Below are 21,695 nucleotides of genomic sequence, written 5' to 3'. Positions count from 1 at the left end.
CTCCTTACAGGCAGCGGCAGGAAATGAACTGGGTTGCTGGCACTGTAAAGCATTGTGCTGACCACTATGTTACTGCACTGCCCCAACTGTAAAAACAACTCTAAAAAAGTTCACAAGAATAATCTAGCATATAAAGATAATTGGTAACAGCAAAACAAGTTAGCAAGAAATTATTATTCAAACATCCAAGGATTGCAAAGCTCAATACTGTCCAACAGGCTGTAGCATTATTAATCATCAGGAAACAGATAAGTTGAAAAGGAGCTGTGAAGTGCAAAACTATAGCATTAATGAATATAAATTATTTAACCAAAACTGTCTTGAACACTAAGCATCACTTTCCACTTTAAAAACAGACCTGAGTTAAGAGATTCAAGGTAGTTAAGAGGATGTCATGCAAAATACACTGATACAGTCTGACTAGACATTTAGTCCAGCAACACTGTACTTGCTTGGACTGTGTATTTGTTTAACAAATACTTCAGGCAATTATTGTGATAAATTCATTAACTGGGTGTTTGTCATCTAGCTGGTTTACACTATAGAAATCTAGCTAAAGCTAATTATATCGGTAATTATAAAGCTATTTATATCAGTATAAAGCTATTATACCGATATTCCCATCTTTTCCCTTCATAAGGTTATAAAGTTCAGGGTGAATGCCAATATGATTTTGTGCACTTTGATCTTTTATAAATACAAGAAAATAGCTACTGTTGGAGACCAAGTATGCAAATTCTCTATACAAGGGCTTTATCTTCTTTTTCGCAGAGACAACACAGCAGAATGAGACACCCCTTTGCCCATATTGTCCTGTGAGCATACTGACAGCAGGACATCCTTAGAAATCAAAAGGAATTCTACTCCCTCAGTACACTGCTAGATTGCAATCACAGGTAGTGCAGGTTGACATCTTGTAGATCTGAGCCGAATGCCCTGGCAGCAGATGGCATTCATTCACCTTCACCAGTGACCTGTGCTGAGGTGAGGAGCCTCAGACATTTGAGTACAAATGAAAATCATCACCATAACATTTTTAGCTCTACTGAACTATTGCAAACATCAGCACCATTATGCAATAAAATGTATTTTATTTAATACAAGTTATTTACTTGTTTCTCCAAATTCCTATGTGATACAAGTAGTCTGAAATTTGTGTTCAGCTTCAAACAGTCCATCATAAACAAAAAAAAAATCTGAGGAAGCAACACTTCTGAAAAAAAATGTTGTCCAGTGTATTCTTTAAATCTTTCAAACTTCTGGACAAAATTAAATCTTCAGCTATTTACTCTTTTAGTTTGTCCATTGTTCAAGTTAGTTGGTTTCCATAAAGTTGGGCTATTAAATTTTACAAACCACCTAACACTCCATACCTTTTACATAGGAACTAACACAGAACTTGGGCACATACAGAAATTTATTCTTATTTTTAAAACACAGCAAATTTACAGTAGTTAAATTATCCACTGCATTTAAATTACATTGTTTACTGTCAGCTTCCAAACATTGTTTCTTAAAACAGTGAAAATAAATCTGAATGGGTTAAAACTATCGTGTATTTAATATTTAAGTAGTACTTGAGTAGTGTTGTAAAAAATTTTTGTTTGATTAAGCATTTTTGTTTGTTTAAATAACTCATTACAGGTTATATATAAAAGTAAGTGAGTGGCGTATGTCATCAAGCCACCATGTGGTATGTGCATATCTCGGCTAAAAATGCAAACTAATTATTAGTTTGCTACTAATTTAAATAATTGTAACTAAATTAGTTTGTAACTAACTTAACTAAGCCCTAAGTACATACTAGTTACTTCCCAGCTCCTTTGGTTTTCTTGCAATTAGTTATTTTTTACATAACAGTGGCAATGGGAAAATGTTAAGCAAACCTGAGAAACCCATCTGTTGAAATGTGGTGAAACATTCTAGTTTAATAAAAAGCAAAGCACATTTTTTTCTTCAGAGCAGCACATTTTCTTCACAAAAGGAAACAAGTGAGTTAAAAAAGGCAGCATAATCGTTTAAAAACAAGCAGAAATAGCTGGCTACATATGAAGGACTGACAAATTTGATTGCACAATAGATAACTGGATATTATATAGTGAATAGATTGAGCAGTAACTTAAAGCAAACGGAATAGCCAATAAAAAGCAAGTACCAGTTTTACTGACTGCATTGGATTTAAAGGCATACAGATTTCTTTGGATCAAACCACCTGAAATGAGTGTTGCTGGTATCATGAAAGTAATGCAGAAACATTTAGAATCAAAACCATTGTTGATCATAGAACACCTTAGGTTTCATAAGCAGGATCAAGGGGAGTCTATTTCAGCCTAAGTGGCTGAATTGATGTGATTGTATGAACATTGTCAGCTCAGTGATAGACTTAATGATGCACTGAGAGATAGGTTAGCTTGTAGAATCTTACAAGAAAGCATTCATAAGCGGGTCCTAGCAGTCAGAAGCCAAGATGGAGGAGTCTGTCAGGACCTGTGGAGTTTTAGGGTTGCTATCAACCCTGTACTGTAAGTAGATCGATACCTTCTGCCTGGGATAAAGGACATCTGAGCAGAGTTTTCTGAAGAGAAACACTTCAGCAAAGTGGACTTAACTAAGGCCTACCTACAGATGAAGATGGAAGAAGAGTCCTAAGTGTTCTTCACTATAAATACTCACATAAGGCTTTAATCACTATGATAAGCTTGTTTTTGGAGTAGCATCTGCACCTGCACTCTAGCAGAAAGCTATGGACAAGGTGCTGTAAGGCTGCCCCGGCACTTGGAAGACACCATTTTTGTGGAAATGACGAGGAACACCTCCAAAATCTCAAGGCAGTGTTTAAAAGATTAGAAGATTATGAGCTCAATGCAAGATGCAACAAGCGTAAATTCTTTAAACCAAGCACCACTTACTGTGGTCACTCCATTGATACACAAGTATTGCACAAGTGTGCTGTGAAAATTCAAGCAGTGGCAGATGCCCTGAGGCCAAAGGACATGTTACAGTGCTGAAATATTTTAGGATTTGTTGATTACTGTAACTGGTTCCTGCCAAACCTGGTCACCATGTTCTACACCTTGAACTCATTATTACAGATTGGGGAGGAATGGCAAAGGACAAAGCAGCGTGAGATGGCTTTCTAAAAGACAAAGGAAATGGTGATCTCAGACACTGCACTCACACATTATGATCCACATTCGAAAATGGCTCCTAGCTGAAGCATAACTTACATTTAAAAGAGCAGTTGGAATAGCTGTATCAATGGAAACAGTAGATAGAGCTGCAATTGAGTTACAATAAGAAATTAAAGTGAGCATGAACAAATTTGAAGTGCCTAAGCAAAAACCAGCCTGACCAAACAAACTCAGTTACCATTGTGGCAGGGGCTCAAATACATATACCCCAGACATACCAGACCAACACAGGTTTAAAAACAAAACTTGTAGAAATTGCACCAAAATAGGACACTTATAAAGAGCATGTTGGGCAGACATAAAATAAATGGACTGCACAGGGAAGAGAAAAAGCTAAAAAATTAAGTTGCAGGTTCTAAAAGAGAACTGTTCTGCATGCTGTTGATGAAAAAATTTGATAATGATTGAAGTGACACAGGACTAGGTAGCCAAGTTTAGTGAGCAAACTCATTAAAACGGACTTGGACACTGGCTCAGCTCTTTCAGCCATTCCACAAAATGATTTGCAGATATCCAACTAAGAACTTATACTGGAGAAAATATAACCTCTGTGGGAATGACATTCGTAATTCAGTGAAATACAACAGCCAGCAAGTCATATTGGGTTTATATGCAGTAAAAAAACAGGATGGCCAGCATTGTGGGGACCTAACTGTCTGAGATAACTACAATCTGATTGGAGATCCACCCACTATTTGCATGCCACATTCCCTGAAAGAGAGTCAACTGAAAGCAAATTAAGCAAGGTACTGGATTGTGCCACAACTGTCTCCATGCTGTACACTATGAACTGTTGCCCAACAGAAGGCAAACAGGCATTGGTGCCAAACTCTGTGCCTCTTGTTGGAAATCATATTGGACCAAGGAAGGACCTTGCTGCTCAGATGATATGAAACTGTTGAAAACAGTGGACTGACTACAACAGTTTTTGTAAAAAAGCTTCTGATATGTTAATGACAGTTACTTGAGAGATGTGGCTTGGTTTTCAGCAGGAAGAGAGTCAAGCTTTCGGCTTTTGTGACTATAAAGAACCAGAATCTAGTCTGCATGCATTAAGTTATTACGTGAACTTCATGTGGGAGACAAAAAGATGCTTGTAAAAGTAGATGCAAAGACCAAAGCCCAGCTGGATGAGTGGAAGGCCAGAAAGAACAAAATCAATGAAAATACAGGAACAGAGGAATCATCAGACAATGCTGTGGATGAGGAAACCAAAAGGAGAAATTAGATTGTAAAGGCAAGCAAGGGAAGAATTAATAAGAGTGAACTAAATGCACCTTCCCAAGATCAAAATACACATCCCAGAAAGAAGAAAAAGGATGACATAAGGACTACGGAAATGGAAGAGGTTAAATGAGACCTAATTTCTCAAGACATTACCAAACTCAGAGACAAGAACCTGAAGAAGAAGGAAGGCAAGAAAAAGAAAGACAGTAAGTTGAAAAGGAGAGAAGAGGTAGGGAGAAAGAATGTGAGCAAGAAAGAGAAAGGCACTAAAGAGAGAAGGAATGTGAGAAAGAAAAAGAGCAGGATAAACAGAGAGAAAGAAGCTGGGACAAGGAGAGAAGTAAGGGTCCAAGTAGATCCAGACAGAAAAGCTAAGAGAAAGAGAATAACAACACACACAAAATGCTGGTGGAGCACAGCAGGCCAGGCAGCATCTATAAGGAGAAGCACGGTCGACGTTTCGGGCCGAGACCCTTCGTCAGGACTAACCAAAAGGAAAAGATAGTAAGAGATTTGAAAGTAGTGGGGGAGGGGGAAATACGAACTGATAGGAGAAGACCGGAAGGGGTGGGATGAAGCTAAGAGCTGGAAAGGTGATAGGCAAAAGTGATACAGAGCTGGAGAAGGGAAAGGATCATGGGGCAGGAGGCCTCGGGAGAAAGAAAGGGGGGGGGAAGCACCAGAGGGAGATGGAGAACAGGCAAACAACTAAATATGTCAGGGATATGGTAAGAAGGGGAGGACGGGCATTAACGGAAGTTAGAGAAGTCAATGTTGATGCCATCAGGTTGGAGGCTACCCAGCCGGTATATAAGGTGTTGTTCTTCCAACCTGAGTTTGGATTCATTTTGACAGTAGAGGAGGCCATGGATAGACATATCAGAATGGGAATGGGACGTGGAATTAAAATGTATGGCCACTGGGAGATCCTGCTTTTTCTGGTGGACTGAGCATAGGTGGTCAGCAAAATGGTCTCCCAGTCTGCGTCGGGTCTCACCAATATATAAAAGTTCACACCGGGAGCACTGGACGCAGTATACCACACCAGCCGACTCACAGGTGAAGTCTCGCCTCACCTGGAAGGACTGTCTGGGGCCCTGAATGGTGGTGAGGGAGGAAGGAAGTGTAAGGACATGTGTAGCACTTGTTCCGTTTACAAAGATAAGTGCCAGGAGGGAGATCAGTGGGAAGGGATGGGGGGGATGAGTGGACAAGGGAGTCGCATAGGGAGCGATCTCTGCGAAAAGGTGGGGAGGGAAAGATGTGCTTGGTAGTGGGATCCCGTTGGAGGTGGCAGAAGTTATGGAGAATTATACGTTGGACCTGGAGGCTGGTGGGGTGGTAGGTGAGGACAAGGGGAACCCTATCCCGAGTGGGGTGGCGGGTGGATGGGGTGAGAGCAGATGTGCGGGAAATGGGAGAGATGCGTTTGAGAGCAGAGTTGATGGTGTACGAAGGGAAGCCCCTTTGTTTAAAAAAGGAAGACATCTCCTTCATCCTGGAATGAAAAGCCTCATCCTGAGAGCAGATGCGGCAGAGACGGAGGAATTGTGAGAAGGGGATAGCATTTTTGTAAGAGTCAGGGTGGGAGGAGGAATAGTCCAGGTAGCTATGAGAGTCTGTAGGCTTATAGTAGATATCAGTAGATAGGTCGTCTCCAGAGATGGAGACAGAAAGATCAAGAAAGGGGAGGGAGGTGTCAGAAATGGACCAGGTAAATTTGAGGGCAGGGTGAAAGTTGGAGGCAAAGTTAAAGAAGTCAACGAGCTCAGCATGCGTGCAGGAGGTAGCACCAATGCAGTCGTCAATGTAGTAAAGGAAAAGAGGGGGATTGATACCTGTATAGCCTTGGAACATGGACTGTTCCACAAAGCCAACAAAAAGCCAGGCATAACTGGTCCCATAGTAGTGCCCATGGCTACACCCTTGGTTTGGAGGAAGTGGGAGGAGCCAAAGGAGAAATTATTGAGAGTAAGAACTAATTCTGCTAGATAGAAGAGCGTGGCGGTAGAGGGGAATCGGTTAGGTCTGAAATCCAAAAAGAAGCGAAGAGCTTCGAGACCATCTTGGTGGGGGATGGAGGTATATAGGGACTGGACATCCACAGTGAAAATAAGGCAGTGGGGGCCAGGGAATTTAAAATCATTGAAAAAATTCAAAGCATGAGAAGTGTCACGAACATAGGTGGGAAGAGATTGAACAAGAGGATATGAGACAGTGTCAAGGTATGCAGAAATGAGTTCACTGGGGCAGGAGCAAGCTGAGACAATAGGTCTACCTGGACAGGCAGGTTTGTGGATCTTGGGTAGGAGGTAGTAATGGGAAGTGTGGGGTGTGGGAACTATAAGGTTGGTGGCAGTGGATGGGAGATCCTCAGAGCTGATAAGGTTGGTGATGGTATAGGAGACAATGGCCTGGTGCTCCTTAGTGGGGTCATGATCAAGGGGTAAATAAGAGGAGGTATCAGAGAGTTGTCGCTGTGCCTCTGCCAGGTAGAGGTCAGTACGCCAGACAACAACAGCTCTCCCCTTATCAGCAGGTTTTATTGTGAGTTTGGGATTGGTGCAGAGGGAGCAGAGAGCAGAGCGTTCGGAAGGAGTGAGGTTGGAATTGGAACAGGGTGTGGTGAAGTCGAGACGGTTGATGTCCTGTCGGCAATTAGCAAAAAAAGATCCAGAGCAGGCAATAAACTTGCTTAGTGCTATCAGAACCACTTCCTGCAGACTCAGTCAATGCTACAACCACCATGGAGGAGGCCCCAGAACCTGAGATTGTTTCACATCCCGTCTCACCTGCTAAGCACAGTGAACCCCCTTGTCAGGAAAGATGTTATTCCACAAGAGTAAGAAAGCCTCCACAGTGATTAAAACTTTGGGCCTGAAAGGGACAACTTAACAATTTACTATGCTATTGATATCTGTATAATAGTTGTATTATATAGTGTACTGTGTATATAGTTGAGATGCATGCTGTATTTAGTTGGACTTTATAGCTAAGCAGAGTGTTGTGTATTTAATATTTCAGTGGATTTTGAGTAATATTGTAAATATATTATTTGACTAAGCATTCTTGTTTGTTTAAGTAATTCGTTATGAGTTACATGTGTGAATGGCATTCGTCATCAGCCACCACGTGATACGTGTATGTCTTGCTAAAAGTAAAAACTAAGAACGTTTACGAGTTCTTTTCTGGCCCCCTTGTTTTTCTTGCTATTAGTTTTTTATGTTTTAGAGTTACAAAATCTAACAACTATCACTCACATACAGGTGACCCATCCATTACAAACATTCAGTTAATGGAAATACGCATACCCAAATAACTACCAAAAGTCACTACCCAAAAATTTCAGGTACAGGATAAAATAGACTTTCATGCAAGTTTAGGTGAAAATAAATAAACACTTTTTCCCCAACTTGTGTTTCTTGATGCATTTGCAAATGACAGAGCCTCACATTACGGAAAATTGCAATACGCACCGCTACCGAGGAGCACAATAACCTATAATGCAAGGGGTCACTTGTACTGAGAGAATGATTAATGTTTTTTTTTTAAATACCCAGCAGCATTTCCTGAAGCTGGCTTCTCTACAACTTGTTTAAGTAGCACCTGGGACATCAATGGCAATCCATCATTGGCTCTTTGATACATGAAAATCAAGGCAAAAACATTCCTCCTCTCCACATTTATTCAGTTTTTATCAGATTTAGATAAAGATACCTCATTTTGCATTTGCTTTCTACATTTTGTTCATTAACTTGTCATCTTGGCTCTAACAAAAGCATCCTCAATTGCAGGTAGGTTGTAGTTCAGATCTATCACTGGATTTTTAACACATAAACTTTGTTGACAACCTAATGCAGTAAAGGAGCAACACTGGTTCTCCCGTGTCCGGTCCTTTACTACAGCGAGGATAATGGCTCAAATGAGTATTAAAGATACTATTACACTACACGGTAGGCATATTATCCTTCCAGTATCTTGACCTGCAATCATCCCACAACCCAACATCAAAATTAAACTAACAAGATGTTTGTGTGGATTATATATCTGTAGATTTCCTGTGCACCAAGTGTCGGAAGTTTTGCCTTATAACAACTTAAATAATTGTGTAAAAGTAATAAAATTATTAATTCAATACACAGTAAATGTATATTGTTACACATATTTCTTCTCCATTGTGCATGCTAATAATATATCAGCAAATAGCTCTGAAAATATCTGACTTTTCACCACTTGCCATTTGAAAATAGAGAGTTCTTCCCGAAGTTTATATTTTGGTCCAGATTCCAACATCCAACTGTATATTTCTACTGGTGTAATTTACGATGTTGAATTTTTAAAAATTGTAAGCATATTCCCATTTTTCTTTTATATTCCTTGCTATTATAATAGTGGGAGACAGTATTCACTGCAGTAAACCTACTGCAGCCTGAACAATCTTAAAAGACACAAAACGGCATCCCAAGTATCTAACTGTAACATAGAGCTTTGCACTGAATTAAAGCCGCAATGAAGCTACTATGCAATTGATCAGTAAAAAAATAAGCAATAAATAATGTTAAACCCAAGAAATTCTGCAAATACTGAAAATTATGTTACTATTCAAAACTATCACGTTTTGAGGTACTACAGTATAAAAGTTGTCTCTGTTCATGCAAGTTTCTAGGAGAAAATAAATACCACCAACAGAACAGCAGAAAGCATTACAATATAGTTATCTCAGAGTATGCAGGAAAGATTTTCATTTGACGTATGACTCGCCATTGAACTATATGATGATAAAGCATCATCTTAAATCATCATTTCTTTTAAACATGGCAAAAGCATTTTCACAGTGACAAAAAATTTGATAATAGAAACCAACCCCTTCCAATTACATGAAACCTAAATCTGTCATTAGAGTTTAAATCACTTGCAGCAAAAAGCAAGGATAGTAATCAGTAACTCTTCAATAAAGAGTAGACCATCTGCTCGCTCTCTGTTACACAGTTTCAAAACAATTTTTTTCTATGCACTGTACGTTGAGCTCTTAAAAAGATGCTGGAGCAGGTTAATAAAAACAATTCAACCCTATATCCTAATATTAGAATAGAAATACCAATCAGATGTAAGTGTGTGTTAACCTTCACACACAAAATGATTCACAATTATTAGATTATTTTTCTTTTTTTTTGTAATTTATTTTTTTATTGAAGTTCATCATCAAACATTTCCATAAAATGTATTTCAGACATTGTACATATATATCATATAATCATATATGTCACAAATCTCCACAAAGTATTTATCCGAGGTATATACTTATAGAAAGAGAGTGGAAAGAAAAAACAAGCAAAAGGAAAGAACTATGTACAAGTAGGGAGTGATTTTTTTTTACAGCAGATTCATTGATTTGTGAGATAAAATCAGGCCTATGAGGCATTATGTAGTTAAACCATTTTTCCCAGTATGAATCAAATTGTTCCAGCTTATGATTAACAGATGCTGTTATCTTCTCCATTTTGTAAATGTCCATTGTAATTATTTTCATGTAAAATCACTGTAATTAAGGAGGTAAGCTGCTAACCAGTCAGTTCACATCCCCGTCAATTACCATCTTACAAAGGTGGAAACTGTTGGATGCTTTAAGTTTCTGGGTGCAAATATCACCAAAAATTTATCCTGATCTAGCCATGTACTTAGATGGCCAAGAAAGCACACCAGCACCTCGACTTCTCAGAAGGCGATGGAAATTCAGCATTTCCCTGGGAATCCTCACCAATGTTTACAAATGCACCACAGAATGCACCAACCTGCATCATAGTTTGGTGATTGGCAACTGTCCTGTCCCAGTCCACAAGAACTTGCAGAGATTTGTTTACTCTCTGCAAGTTTATCACAAAAATCAGCCTTCAATCCATTGACTGTCTACACCTTTCATCTCCTTGGAAAAGCAGCCAACATAATCAAGTATGCCTCCCAAATCAGTTGTTCTCTGTTCTACCCTCTTCCATCAGGAAGAAGATGCAAAAGCTCGAGACCATTTACGGCCAGGCTCAGGACAGCTTCTATCCTCCTGTTAAAAATACTAAAAACTGATCTATTACACGATAAAGTTGAACTCTTGATCTTTCATTCTATCTCATCACGGTCTTTGCATTGTATTAATCTACCTACTCTGTATTTAGTCTGTAACTGTATCAGTGTGCTATATTATTTTTTGCTTTTGTACCAGCTTGATGTGCTTATTTGTGGATTGATTTGTCTGGCTAGCATGCAAAACCAAAACCTTTGACGAGCTTCCACTGGTTTCCGATGTAGGGCAAGAGGTTCTAGTTGTCTAGTTGACCAGAAAGTTGCCTGAATTAGAGAACACATTTGATGAGGAAAGGTTGAGCAAGCTGGGGCTTTTCTCCTTGGAACATGAGACACAACTTGATGGAAGTGTATAAGATTGCAAGAGTAACAGACAGAGTGGGTGGCCAGCATCTTTCTCCCAAGGCAGCAATGGCTAATATAAGAGGACATCCTTTTAAGATTAGTGGAGGAAAGTATAGGACAGATGTCAGATTTTTTAAAAATTCAGGATGGTAAATACCTGGAATATATTGCCGGGGTGATTAGAGACATTTAGAGACACTTCCGAAGACACATAGATGAAATAAAAATTAAGGGCTACTGGGTGGGGGGAAGGGCTAGATGATTCAAGTAGTAGGTTAAAAAAATGGCACAATATTATGTGCCAAAGGACCGGTGCTTCACTGTACTCTTCTAGGTCTGAGTTCTCTGCATCTCAGTATATGTAACAGAAATAAACAATTACCAATTTTCAGCAATATCTCGCAAGAAATATTGGAATAAAGAACCAGTTAAAATATTGTTGAAGAATGTTAGTTGGTAGACGGTAATTGATCATATCTTCAAAGAATTTGTTGCGTTTCAGATAGAGACCCGGGTCTACAAGGTTTTAGATTAGCACCTATCCCATAGGTAAATAAGACATGTAAGTGTAGTGTTAATCACCACAACAACACACTTAGAAATTATAAATGTATAATCTAACTTAGAATGAAGCAATGAACAACCTAATAAAAGATAACCAACTTCAGAACCATGGTCTGCTTTCAAACAAAATCAAATTCATCATGCTGCAGAAACTGTAATAATGATCCAAAAATTAAATACAAGTGTTAGAAAGATACAAAGTGCAATACTGATAGACTGCTGATCTCAAATAAAGTATCTAATCTTGCATACGAGGGAATCTGCAGATGCTGGAAATAAATAAAAACACAAAATGCTGGCAGAACTCAGCAGGCCATAGATGCTGCCTGGCCTGCTGAGTTCTGCCAGCATTTTGTGTTTTTATCTAATCTTGTATGTTGTTTTTAGCTCTAGAATATATAAAATGAAAACAAGGCACTATATATACATTGTAGGTCAAGCAGCACCTGCGGAGGAGCAAACGATGTCTTAGCCTAATGACCTTCCATCAGAACCAGAAATGTTAGAAGTACACCACTTTAAGCAAATCCACAACTTCTAAGCTTTCTGCATATTGCCTATTACAAACACTTTTCTGCAGGGAAAACCATTTCCATTTGCAAATTTTCAAAGGGGTAATGAATGAAAATGCATGCTTTTATTGGATCAATAGCTAGTTCTCTGGGCTCCATGAAAGCTGCTCACCTCTATAGATTGCAACATAATTTGTGAATAAATTCAGGATAGCGTACGATTTCATTATCCGTTTACAAGGCAAGGACTCATGCATCTGTTGATAACGTTAAGTTCCAGCAAGCATAACTTTTTTTTATTTGTATCCACCCTAAATTATTGGAATGGGAAGTGGACTCTTGACTTTGTACTGAATTAGGTTTTGTGATTATTTTTATTGATAACAAATTACATCCTTCTATGTGTACTTCTCATGTGCTCCTCTAGAGGGTGCATCCTGACCAGTTACTGTCCAAGAAGAGAACAGTTGCACTTAAGAGCCCTCACACTTAAAACCTTTTGATTGGAGAAGACACACCTCTTGGGGAAACAAAGCCATGAATCTGTTCTCCAACCACAGCCTGTTTATTCTTCATCATTATTATGGTTGCAGTTTTCTTTTTGTAAGGTTGCAAATAACAAATTGCAGGAGGAACTCAGCTGGTGAAGCAGTATGCAGGAAAGGGACAGTCAGTCCTTGGATCAAGATTCTTCATCTGCTGAGGTCCAAGTCTAGATCTTGACATGACCACAGATGTTGCCTGATTTGCTGAGTTCTTCCAGCATTTTGTTTTTTGCTCTAGATTCCAGCATCTTGTCTCTTTTATATAAGGTTGGTGAATGAATTCACTGCTATTAATCATAATTATATCAGAAAATAACATTTCTAAAATCAACAAGATTGAGTCAATGGATATATTTAATAACTACAGTAGTTCACCACATATCCACTTTCAAGAGACGATCAGATTTACTTTCACACCTAGTTTCAAATTAGTTTTGAAATGAGATACACAATTTTATGTGGGCTACTATTAAATAAGCTAATACTCTCTCCACATGCATTTCTATTTGAATCCACTTTTTTTAAAAAATGCTAGTCACATTTTACATCCCATCCCTTAATAACTTAGCAGAAAGAAATGCTCCATACTACCAAAGGCAGCAAAACAGAAGGGGCAGAGTGAGGATTCTGTGCACATTCTGTTGTGTATTGCTCAGTTCATGAACACATGAGCAATGAACTGTGACAGAGGTGTTCCCAAAAGTTGGGAAATACATGAGCTTTGACAGGTGTGTCAGAATGTACAAGATAAAAGCCACTCTATACTCATTGAGAACCAGTGAGACTAATTCATAATTGCTGAATTATTTATATGTACTTTCTGATCAGTGTTGCGTTTGGGTTAATGGAATGAGGTGGATCAGAAATTGCTGCAGTCACTCCATCATCACCAAACTTGGAAGGAGTTTTTTTTGCAGCATGCAAGGAGAGAATATCTGGAACAGATTTTTTAAATATCACATGGTGAATCACAAAGATTACTCAGCAAATGGTGAGAAAACTTACAGGCAGCGTATACCTAAATAGCAGAGTAGATATTTGATAGACCTTTATCAGATCAACATTTACTTTAAGAAAGCAGACCTATTGAGTAATTAATCCCCTTGCAGCTCATCCACAAGAATGTGTTGAGCTAAACATGATGTGTGCACAGTTTGAATTTTTTTAATTTACTGGGTGCACACAGGGAGTCAAGACCGCATAAGAGAGAGAGCTGTGATTTAAGATAGAAATAATAACATCACCATGTCCATACTAATTACCATTTTAAAACTACAATATCTATCCTAATTTTTAATTTCAAATACATCCACATTAAAAATTGATTGAAATGAAACTAGAAAGATACATTACGTTTAAAATAAAAAGTCGATATGGGATGGATCCAACATTACTAAGAGAGCTCACACAAAGTACGCTGCAGATGCTGTGGTCAAATCGACATGTACAACAAGCTGGAGGAACTCAGCAGGTGGGGCAGCCTCCGTGGAAATGAACAGTCAGCGTTTCAGGCCGAGACCCTTCATCAGGACTAAAGAGGGAGGGAGCAGGGGCCCTTTAAAGAAAGTGGGGGGAGGGTGGGAAGGAGAAGGCTGGTAGGTGCCAGGTGAAAAACCAATCAGAGGAAAGATCAAGGGGTGAGAGAGGGGAAGCAGGAAGGGGATAGGCAGGAAAGGTGAAGAAGGAATGTAAGGGGAAAGCACTGTGTAGTAGAAGACAGCAGAATCATGAGAGAGGTGATAGGCAGCTGGAGGAGGAGGCAGAGTGAAAGTGGGATAGGGGAAGGGAGAAGGAGGGAATTACTGGAAGTTGGAGAATTTGATGTTCGTGCCAAGGGGCTGGAGACTACCCAGACGGTATATAAGGCGTTGCTCCTCCAACCTGAGTTTGGCCTCATCATGGCAGTAGAGGAGGCCATGTATGGACATATCCGAATGGGAATGTGAAACAGAGTTGAAGTGGGTGGCAACCGGGAGATCCCGTTTGTAGTGGCGGACGGAGCGGAGGTGCTTGACGGAGCGGAGGTGCTTGACGAAGCGGTTCCCCAATCTGCGTCGGGTGTCGCCAATGTAGAGGAGGCCACACCGGGAGCACCGGATGCAATAGATGACCCCAACAGACTCACAAGTGAAGTGTTGCCTCACTGGGAATGACTGTTTGGGGCCCTGAATACTAAGAGAGCTGGTAGCAAGGCTGCAGTAGTCCTAGCCTGAGTCTTCCAATCTCAAGGCAGAGTGAAAATGGTATAGGACTGGAGAATGGTAATTGTAACTCTCTCTTGAAAACAAAATTCAGGGACATACCCAACTACTACTACTAAGTTAGTTGTTAGGCAAGGAGTTTTTAAGAAACAAAACTGTAATAGAAGCTTAGATTAATAAAGGAGAGACAGTTAGTTGAAGGCAATGATTGGATTGTTTTAATGAAGTAAATAGATACACAAACAATGGGAAAGGTTAGGAGAATGGCAGATAGAAAATAGAGTGGAGAAATGGGAAATAATATGCTTTACTTTGGTAGAAAATTATATTTTATTTATATTTAAATGGTGTGATTCTGAAATCGTTTGCTGTTGAGAGAGACCCTGTTTTTGTGCAGAAGATACTATGATATACACATACAACAAGTATTGAGGAAGGCAAATGGCATACAGGCCTATTCCCCAAGCAGTTTGCAATTATTGCAAGAGAATTTGAGTGCAAGAGCAAATAAGCCTTGTAACACCTGTAAAGATAACATCAGAAACACTGTGCATGGCTCCGGTCAAGACTCTTGACCTGAGGGAAGACACAGGAACATAGGAAGTACCCTAGAGGTTCACCAGATTAATTCCAGACATGGAATCATTGTTCTAAGAGGAAAAGTAAACAGATAAAGATTACATGAACAATAATCATAGAGTGGGTTTATAATCTCTTCAGTCTAAGAGAAAAAGAGGAGAGAATGGCAATAGACAATAGACAGTAGGTGCAGGAATAGGCCATTCGGCCCTCCTAGCCAGCACTGCCATTCACTATGATCATGGCTGATCATGCACAATCAGTACCCCGTTCCTGCCTTCTCCCCATATCCCTTGACCCCGCTATTTATAAGAGCTCTATCTAACTCTCTCTTGAAAGCGTCCAGAGACTTGGCTCCACTGCCTTCTGGGGCAGAGCATTTCACATATCCACCACTCTCTGGATGAAAAAGTTTTTCCGCATCTCTGTTCTAATGGCCTACCCCTTATTCTTAAACTGTGGCCTCAAGTTCTGGACTCACCCATCAGCGGGAACATGCTTCCTGCCTCCAGCGTGTCCAATCCCTTAATAATCAGATCCCCTCTCATCCTTCTAAATTCCAGTGCATACAAGCCCAGTCGCTCCAATCTTTCAACATTTAACAGTCCAGCCATTCCAGGAATTAACCTTGTGAACCTACGCTGCACTCCCTCAATAGCAAGAATGTCCTTCCTCAAATTTGGAGACCAAAACTGCACATAATACTCCAGGTGGGGTCTCACCAGGGCCCTGTACAGCTGCAGAAGGACCTCTTTACTCCTATACTCAATTCCTCTTGTTATAAAGGCCAGCATGCCATTAGCTTTCTTCAATGCCTGATGTACCTGCATGCTTGCTTTCATTAACTGATGTACAAGAACACACAAGATCACCTAGATGGCATAGGGACAGAGCTGATCATCCTAGCAGAACCAAAGCTCAATCCTAACTTCTGTTGTTGTCAGTATAGAATTTGCATTATGTTTTCCTGTGGCTGTGAGGTTTCCCTCAGCTGTTCTGATTTTCTGAGGATCTGTCAGTAGAGCAATAAGGCACAGTGGTGTTGTGGTTAGCAAAATGCTTTACAGTGCCAGCTATAAGGTCGGGTTCAATTCCCGCCACTGTTTGTACGGAGCTTGTATGTTCTGCACATGAGAGAATTTCTTCTGGGTGCTCCGTTTCTTCACACATTCAAAGACTTATGGGTTAAGTGTTAGAAAGTTGCAGGCACACTATATTAGCACTCGAAGCATGGCAATACTTGTGGGCTGCCCAAAGCACATCACAGATTGTGTTGGTCATCGATGCAAACAATACATTTCACTGCATGTTTCAATGTACAAGTAACAAATAAAGCTAATCTTTAATCTAGCTATAAATTAGATTAAATGTAAGTATAAAAGATATCGAGGGCATGGCACCTAATGGCGACTCTTTTGCTTGCATCTTTGGAAACAGCTCTATTTCTATCTTCAATATCTCTTTTTTTCCCTTTTCAGGGTTCTTTTGAAGGCCCTGACCTGGAGTTACATGCTAACTTAGATTCTTTGTGGAAATGGGACCTGCTCTTGGGGGTCTCACTACTGTCCACTTGTTGATATGCCAAGGACGCGGCCTAGAAGACTAGTGCGCCTACAGGGTGCCGGATTTTCATGGCTCTGGAGGTGGGCGGATTTGAGGCCAGTGCCTACAGAAAATTGGTGTGTCATGAGAGACGGAAGATCGTAAGCAACGAGCTGGCTGCTGGCTGTGTACCCAGAGAACCAAGATCTTTGGGCACAGAGCTCTGACAAAGTGACACAACAGACTTTTAACTCCATAAATCAGCAAGTGTTTTGTTATGTCTCCCCTCTCACTGTGAAACAGAGACCCTTCTTTTTCCCTTATTAGGGAGAGTGCCTATGGTATGTCAAATTACTGGGTGAATGAGTCGTCTTTGGGGTACTGCAAATCTGTAACTTTATTGATGCATGGATCAGGGCATAATGAGGAAGCTGTGCAGGTAAATGTCTGGCATGGAGATAGCCAAATTGAGTCAGGAAGGGACAGATCATTCAAATACATAAAACTTGGCTAAGAAAGACGGTTTTTTAAGACAAGTATTGCCACAGTAAAAAAGTTATAAAGACAAAGATACAGATTCTTGATCTGATGGCACAAAAAATTCATAATATTGTTGATAAGTAACAGCATAAAGAGACATAAACAAATAAAATAAAACTGGTATTTTGGAGAGAAGATAATAGTGACACAGCCTAGAAGCTGAATGTCTTGAGGATATTCAGTATTTAGATGGACAGCTAAAAAAGGGAAGGAAGGAAGCTGGCTTTGTTATTAATAGATGAAAACAGAGCAATGGTCAAAAGGAATATTGTTTCAGCAGCCCAAAATGCAAAATCTGTAAGATCAGTCAGGTGTGTGTGTGTGTAGCAGGAAGGGAGCTGGAGGGGGGAGGGAGATCAGAAGATGGGAGATAGGAGAACCAGGGATATGAAAGGGAATATCTTCCAGGGAAATATTGGGTCTGATGACACCCAACATGGAGTCACACAACACTGAAACAGGCCCTTTGGTCTAACTAGTCCATGTCAACCAAGATTCTCATCTGTTAGTCCTATCTGCCCAAGTCCCACTAAACTTTTCCTATCCGTGTTATACCACTTTAAAAAAAAAACACATATCTGTCCAAGTATCTTTGAAGTGTTATCAATAAGCTGCCTGATTTAGACATTTTCTCAGGCAGCTTATTCCACATACCATCCACTCTGTGTGGAAAGAGTCATCCCTCACTTTAAACCTATGCCCTTAAGATTTTGATTCCCAACCCTTGGAAAAGGTCTCCGTAGATTCACCCTGACTATTTCCTTCCAATTTTCTCCAACCCATTCTCCTGCCATTTCATGAAAGAAGTCCCAACCTTCTCAACCTCTCTCCATAACTCAGTGCCCTGAGTCCAGTCAACATTCTTGTAAATCTCCTCCATACACTTTCCAGTTTAATAAGGCCATCAGTTAAACAACCTCCTTCCATGAAAAACTATGAAAAAACACTCAATACTCAGCAGATCAGGTAGCCTCAAAGCAAACATTTCAGCTCAAAGATCTTTTAAATTAATGGAATAGTTTTTGAAAACAAGGGAAATGTGCTCACTTGACTCTAAAGCAAAGACAAAGGAATCACTTCCAGACAAAGACTTTCAGTAGAATTCAAAAATCATTACTTACGTATAATTATGCATGATGCACTCACCTAATTTGTAGATGATGACATAAATTAGACTCCAAACTGTTCCAGGCACTTTCAGGACCTCTCCCAATAGTTTGCAGGGTTTCAGCACAAGTAATCCGTTTTTTGCTTCAGAAGTATCTTCTAGTTCAGGTGTGAAATAGGAAATAATCATAGCTATAACATAGGCAAAACAGAATACTACGAAAATCATATTCCAGCTAATATAGTCCATCACCGTCAAAAGCCCTGCTCCTGCAAGAAGAGAGCCCATTTTATAAGCCACAACTTGGATGGTATTGCCATAGCCAACATCCTCACTGCTAAGCAAATGAACTGCAATGGAATCTACAGCAATATCTTGAACTGAAGCAAAGAAATTCATCACGAGCAAGATGAAAGCCATTTCTGGGAAGTCCATAGCTGGAGTCAGTCTAGACATTACTAAGCAGCATAGAAATAGTCCAAACATGCTGCACAACAGCCATTTCCGTTTCGTTCCATATTGATCCACAAATGGAGCCCATAGTATCTTCAGCAACCATGGAAAATACAACAACTTGGTCAAGCTAATTTTCGTGAATGTGAGTCCAGATGTTCGCAGGTAGATTGGAAGTAAGCTGGACTGTAATCCATAGGGCATTCCCTGTACAAAGTACAGTAAGCTAAATAATTTCAGTTTAAAGGGTGCCATTTCAAATGGATGTCATCTACAGTAAAAGTATCCGGTTCCTTGTAAACCTCGGGTAAACTCAAGATCTGCAACAAAAAAATGCTTCTTTAAAAACTGCAGTAATATTTTTATATTAAACTCTACAGCATCACTACCTTTATAGACAAAATGATTTCAAATTAATTTTGGTAGTCTTGGGTTATTAAGAATAAAATGTTAAAGAGTATTATAATTAGATTACTGAGGATACTGAAGCAGAGCTGCCATATGTGAGCTGATAAAAATCCTAATCAACACAAAAAGATGAACTAGCTCAAACCTAGAATGGTAAGAGTTAACTGCATAACATCTCCTAGCAATGTCACTGTTCATATCAATTACATTTTTACCTTTGCAAAAAATATTCTAATCCAAAAGTTTACATTGCAATCTAAGTTAGCTACAGCAAACTAGCTGAACTTGCCATTTATTTCAATTTGTTTGTGGAATTATAGAGGCTTACTTAGCTGTTACTGACAACGTTATCATTTGGCTGTAAAGCACTTTGAAATGAACATCACTAAGTTACTGAATGCTCATTATTTCATTCTTTCCAAAAAAAATTGAACAGAAATAGCATAAAATCAATCAAATACAAAGCTATTCTTTGTATTTGAGGAAGCTGTCAACTAAGATTGCTACTTCAGAAAAAAACATGAAATTAATTTAAATATTTAAAGTATACAAACTCTAATTCATTTATTTTAAATTTTGTAATGTATTAAAACAGGTTAAATTTGGAAATCAGTGAGATACGGCATGCTAAATAATAATTCTATAAAGAAAACTCCCCTCCACCTCCCCCCTTCTCTATTTTTCTATTCCCCTGTTGCCCCTTCTTTTCTCACCTGCCCTTTGATTCCTCTCCTTTCCTCTCTTCTATGGTCCACTGTCCTGTCCTATCCTTTCACCATTTACCTCTTCCACCTAATGCCTCACGGCTTTCTCTTCATCCCCTTCTCCCCCACACACCCACCCTCTGCCTACTTACGTTCCCCTCACCAATCCAACCTATCACCTGCCAGCTTCCTCTCCCCTCACATTCTTCTTCTTGTTTCTGTCCCCTTCGTTTCCAGTCTTGATGAAGGGTCTAGGCCCAAAATGATCTCTGTTTATTTCCCCCCCCCCACCAAAAGATGCTGCCTGACCTGCTGAGTTCCTCAAGCATTTTGTGTGTGTTGCTTTTTCTGCATCAGCAGAATCTTTTTGTGTTTAACACCTACAAACTGAACTTTTTTCCTGCCTTTCCTCCCACACTGACTTACTGAAAAATAACTTCCATTTGCACAACTAAACAGACTAATAACCAATATTTGTTTTATTCAATGAGAAATATTTTAAAAGGGTTATTATTTAGTGTCAATTATCATAGACCAGAAAAATTCCTCCAACAATGGTTAAAGTAGGAGGGTGACACAGGGATAGGTTGGAAGATTAGGGCAGGGCCTTTATTGTGCTTATGGGCAGAAACAGAAGAAAGAGTAATAAAGTTGTGCAAAGCTAAGGTCATCTGCAAAGAGAGAGGCACAGTGATGCAGCAGCTAAGTAAGCCTCAGTCTTACAGATCCAACAACACAGGTTCAGTGTTGGCCTGTGTTATAATATTCTTCTTGTGAACACATTGGTTGCCCCTATAGCTCTTTCCTTCTTTTGTCATCTTAACAAAATGTTGATAGGTTAATCAATAATATAATTTAACCGAGTGGTAGAAGAATGAGTGATTAATAAGCATGACTGAGAGAATGTTATACAAATATAAGTGGGGTAATGGTACTGAATTGGCTGTAAAAGCCTGCATAGATCTGTTGGGCTGAATGGCTCCTGCAATATAAAGAAAATAGTGTGGGGGGGGGGGGTTGTGATTGCATACTGATGTTTTGAATATTATGTGAGCTGGTTTAAGCTAAAAATTGGATATGTGCACCAGTCATGACCCCCCCCCCCCAACAAAAAATGTGCTCACTGTAGAATATATGTAGAGGCTACTGAGTATATTTATTTATTTGAGTTACAGCATGACACAGGCCAGTCCCTTTGAACCACGTGGCCCAGTGATTTAACCCTAGCCTAATCAAAGGATAATTTGCAATGACCAATTAACTTACTGATAGATCTTTAGACTAGAAGGACCGAAACACACAAACGAAACCCACATGGTCACTGGGATAACGTACAAATTCCTTACAGGACAGCGGCAGGAATTGAACCTGGGCTGCCAGTATTGTAAATATTGTGCTAACCACAACGCTACTGTGCAGTGACAGTATCAATTGTGCAAAACCCATTTGCTCACCTGAACCCTGGGAATCTAGTTGCCCTGAACTGGACCTTAAGGTTTGAGGCTTCAATGCTGTTTAATGGGAGCCAAATACTATCAGGGAGCTTCAAGTGTCTATTGTAGCATGTGTGTGCGCTGTTCAGAGTGCACCTTCCCTTCCTTTTTCAGCTGATGTTATTAGGTTTCTTAATCACATATTGAGTATTTTAACATCCTCTACAATCCTCCTTATTCACATTAACAAATCCGTTAGAGGAAAGGC

The 21,695-nt window shown here is 39.6% G+C and overlaps 1 protein-coding gene across 2 annotated transcripts in view; it reads right to left on the bottom strand.

Moving 5' to 3' along the window:
* mfsd3 (major facilitator superfamily domain containing 3) overlaps positions 1-21,695 on the bottom strand; it is a 60,423-nt gene that overhangs the window by 34,545 nt on the left and 4,183 nt on the right. For both annotated transcript variants that reach the window (XM_059969706.1, XM_059969705.1), the window contains exon 2: positions 18,468-19,202. In XM_059969706.1, the coding sequence (XP_059825689.1) occupies positions 18,468-19,137 (670 nt within the window). In that variant the 5' untranslated portion in view covers positions 19,138-19,202. The remainder of the gene's footprint in view (positions 1-18,467; positions 19,203-21,695) is intronic.

Source organism: Hypanus sabinus, chromosome 5 (assembly GCF_030144855.1).
Source record: "Hypanus sabinus isolate sHypSab1 chromosome 5, sHypSab1.hap1, whole genome shotgun sequence".
In the NCBI taxonomy this organism is placed as follows: Eukaryota; Metazoa; Chordata; class Chondrichthyes; order Myliobatiformes; family Dasyatidae; genus Hypanus; species Hypanus sabinus.
The sequence above is the reverse complement of the archived record's forward strand: the minus strand, read 5'-3'. Positions and strand labels throughout refer to the sequence as shown.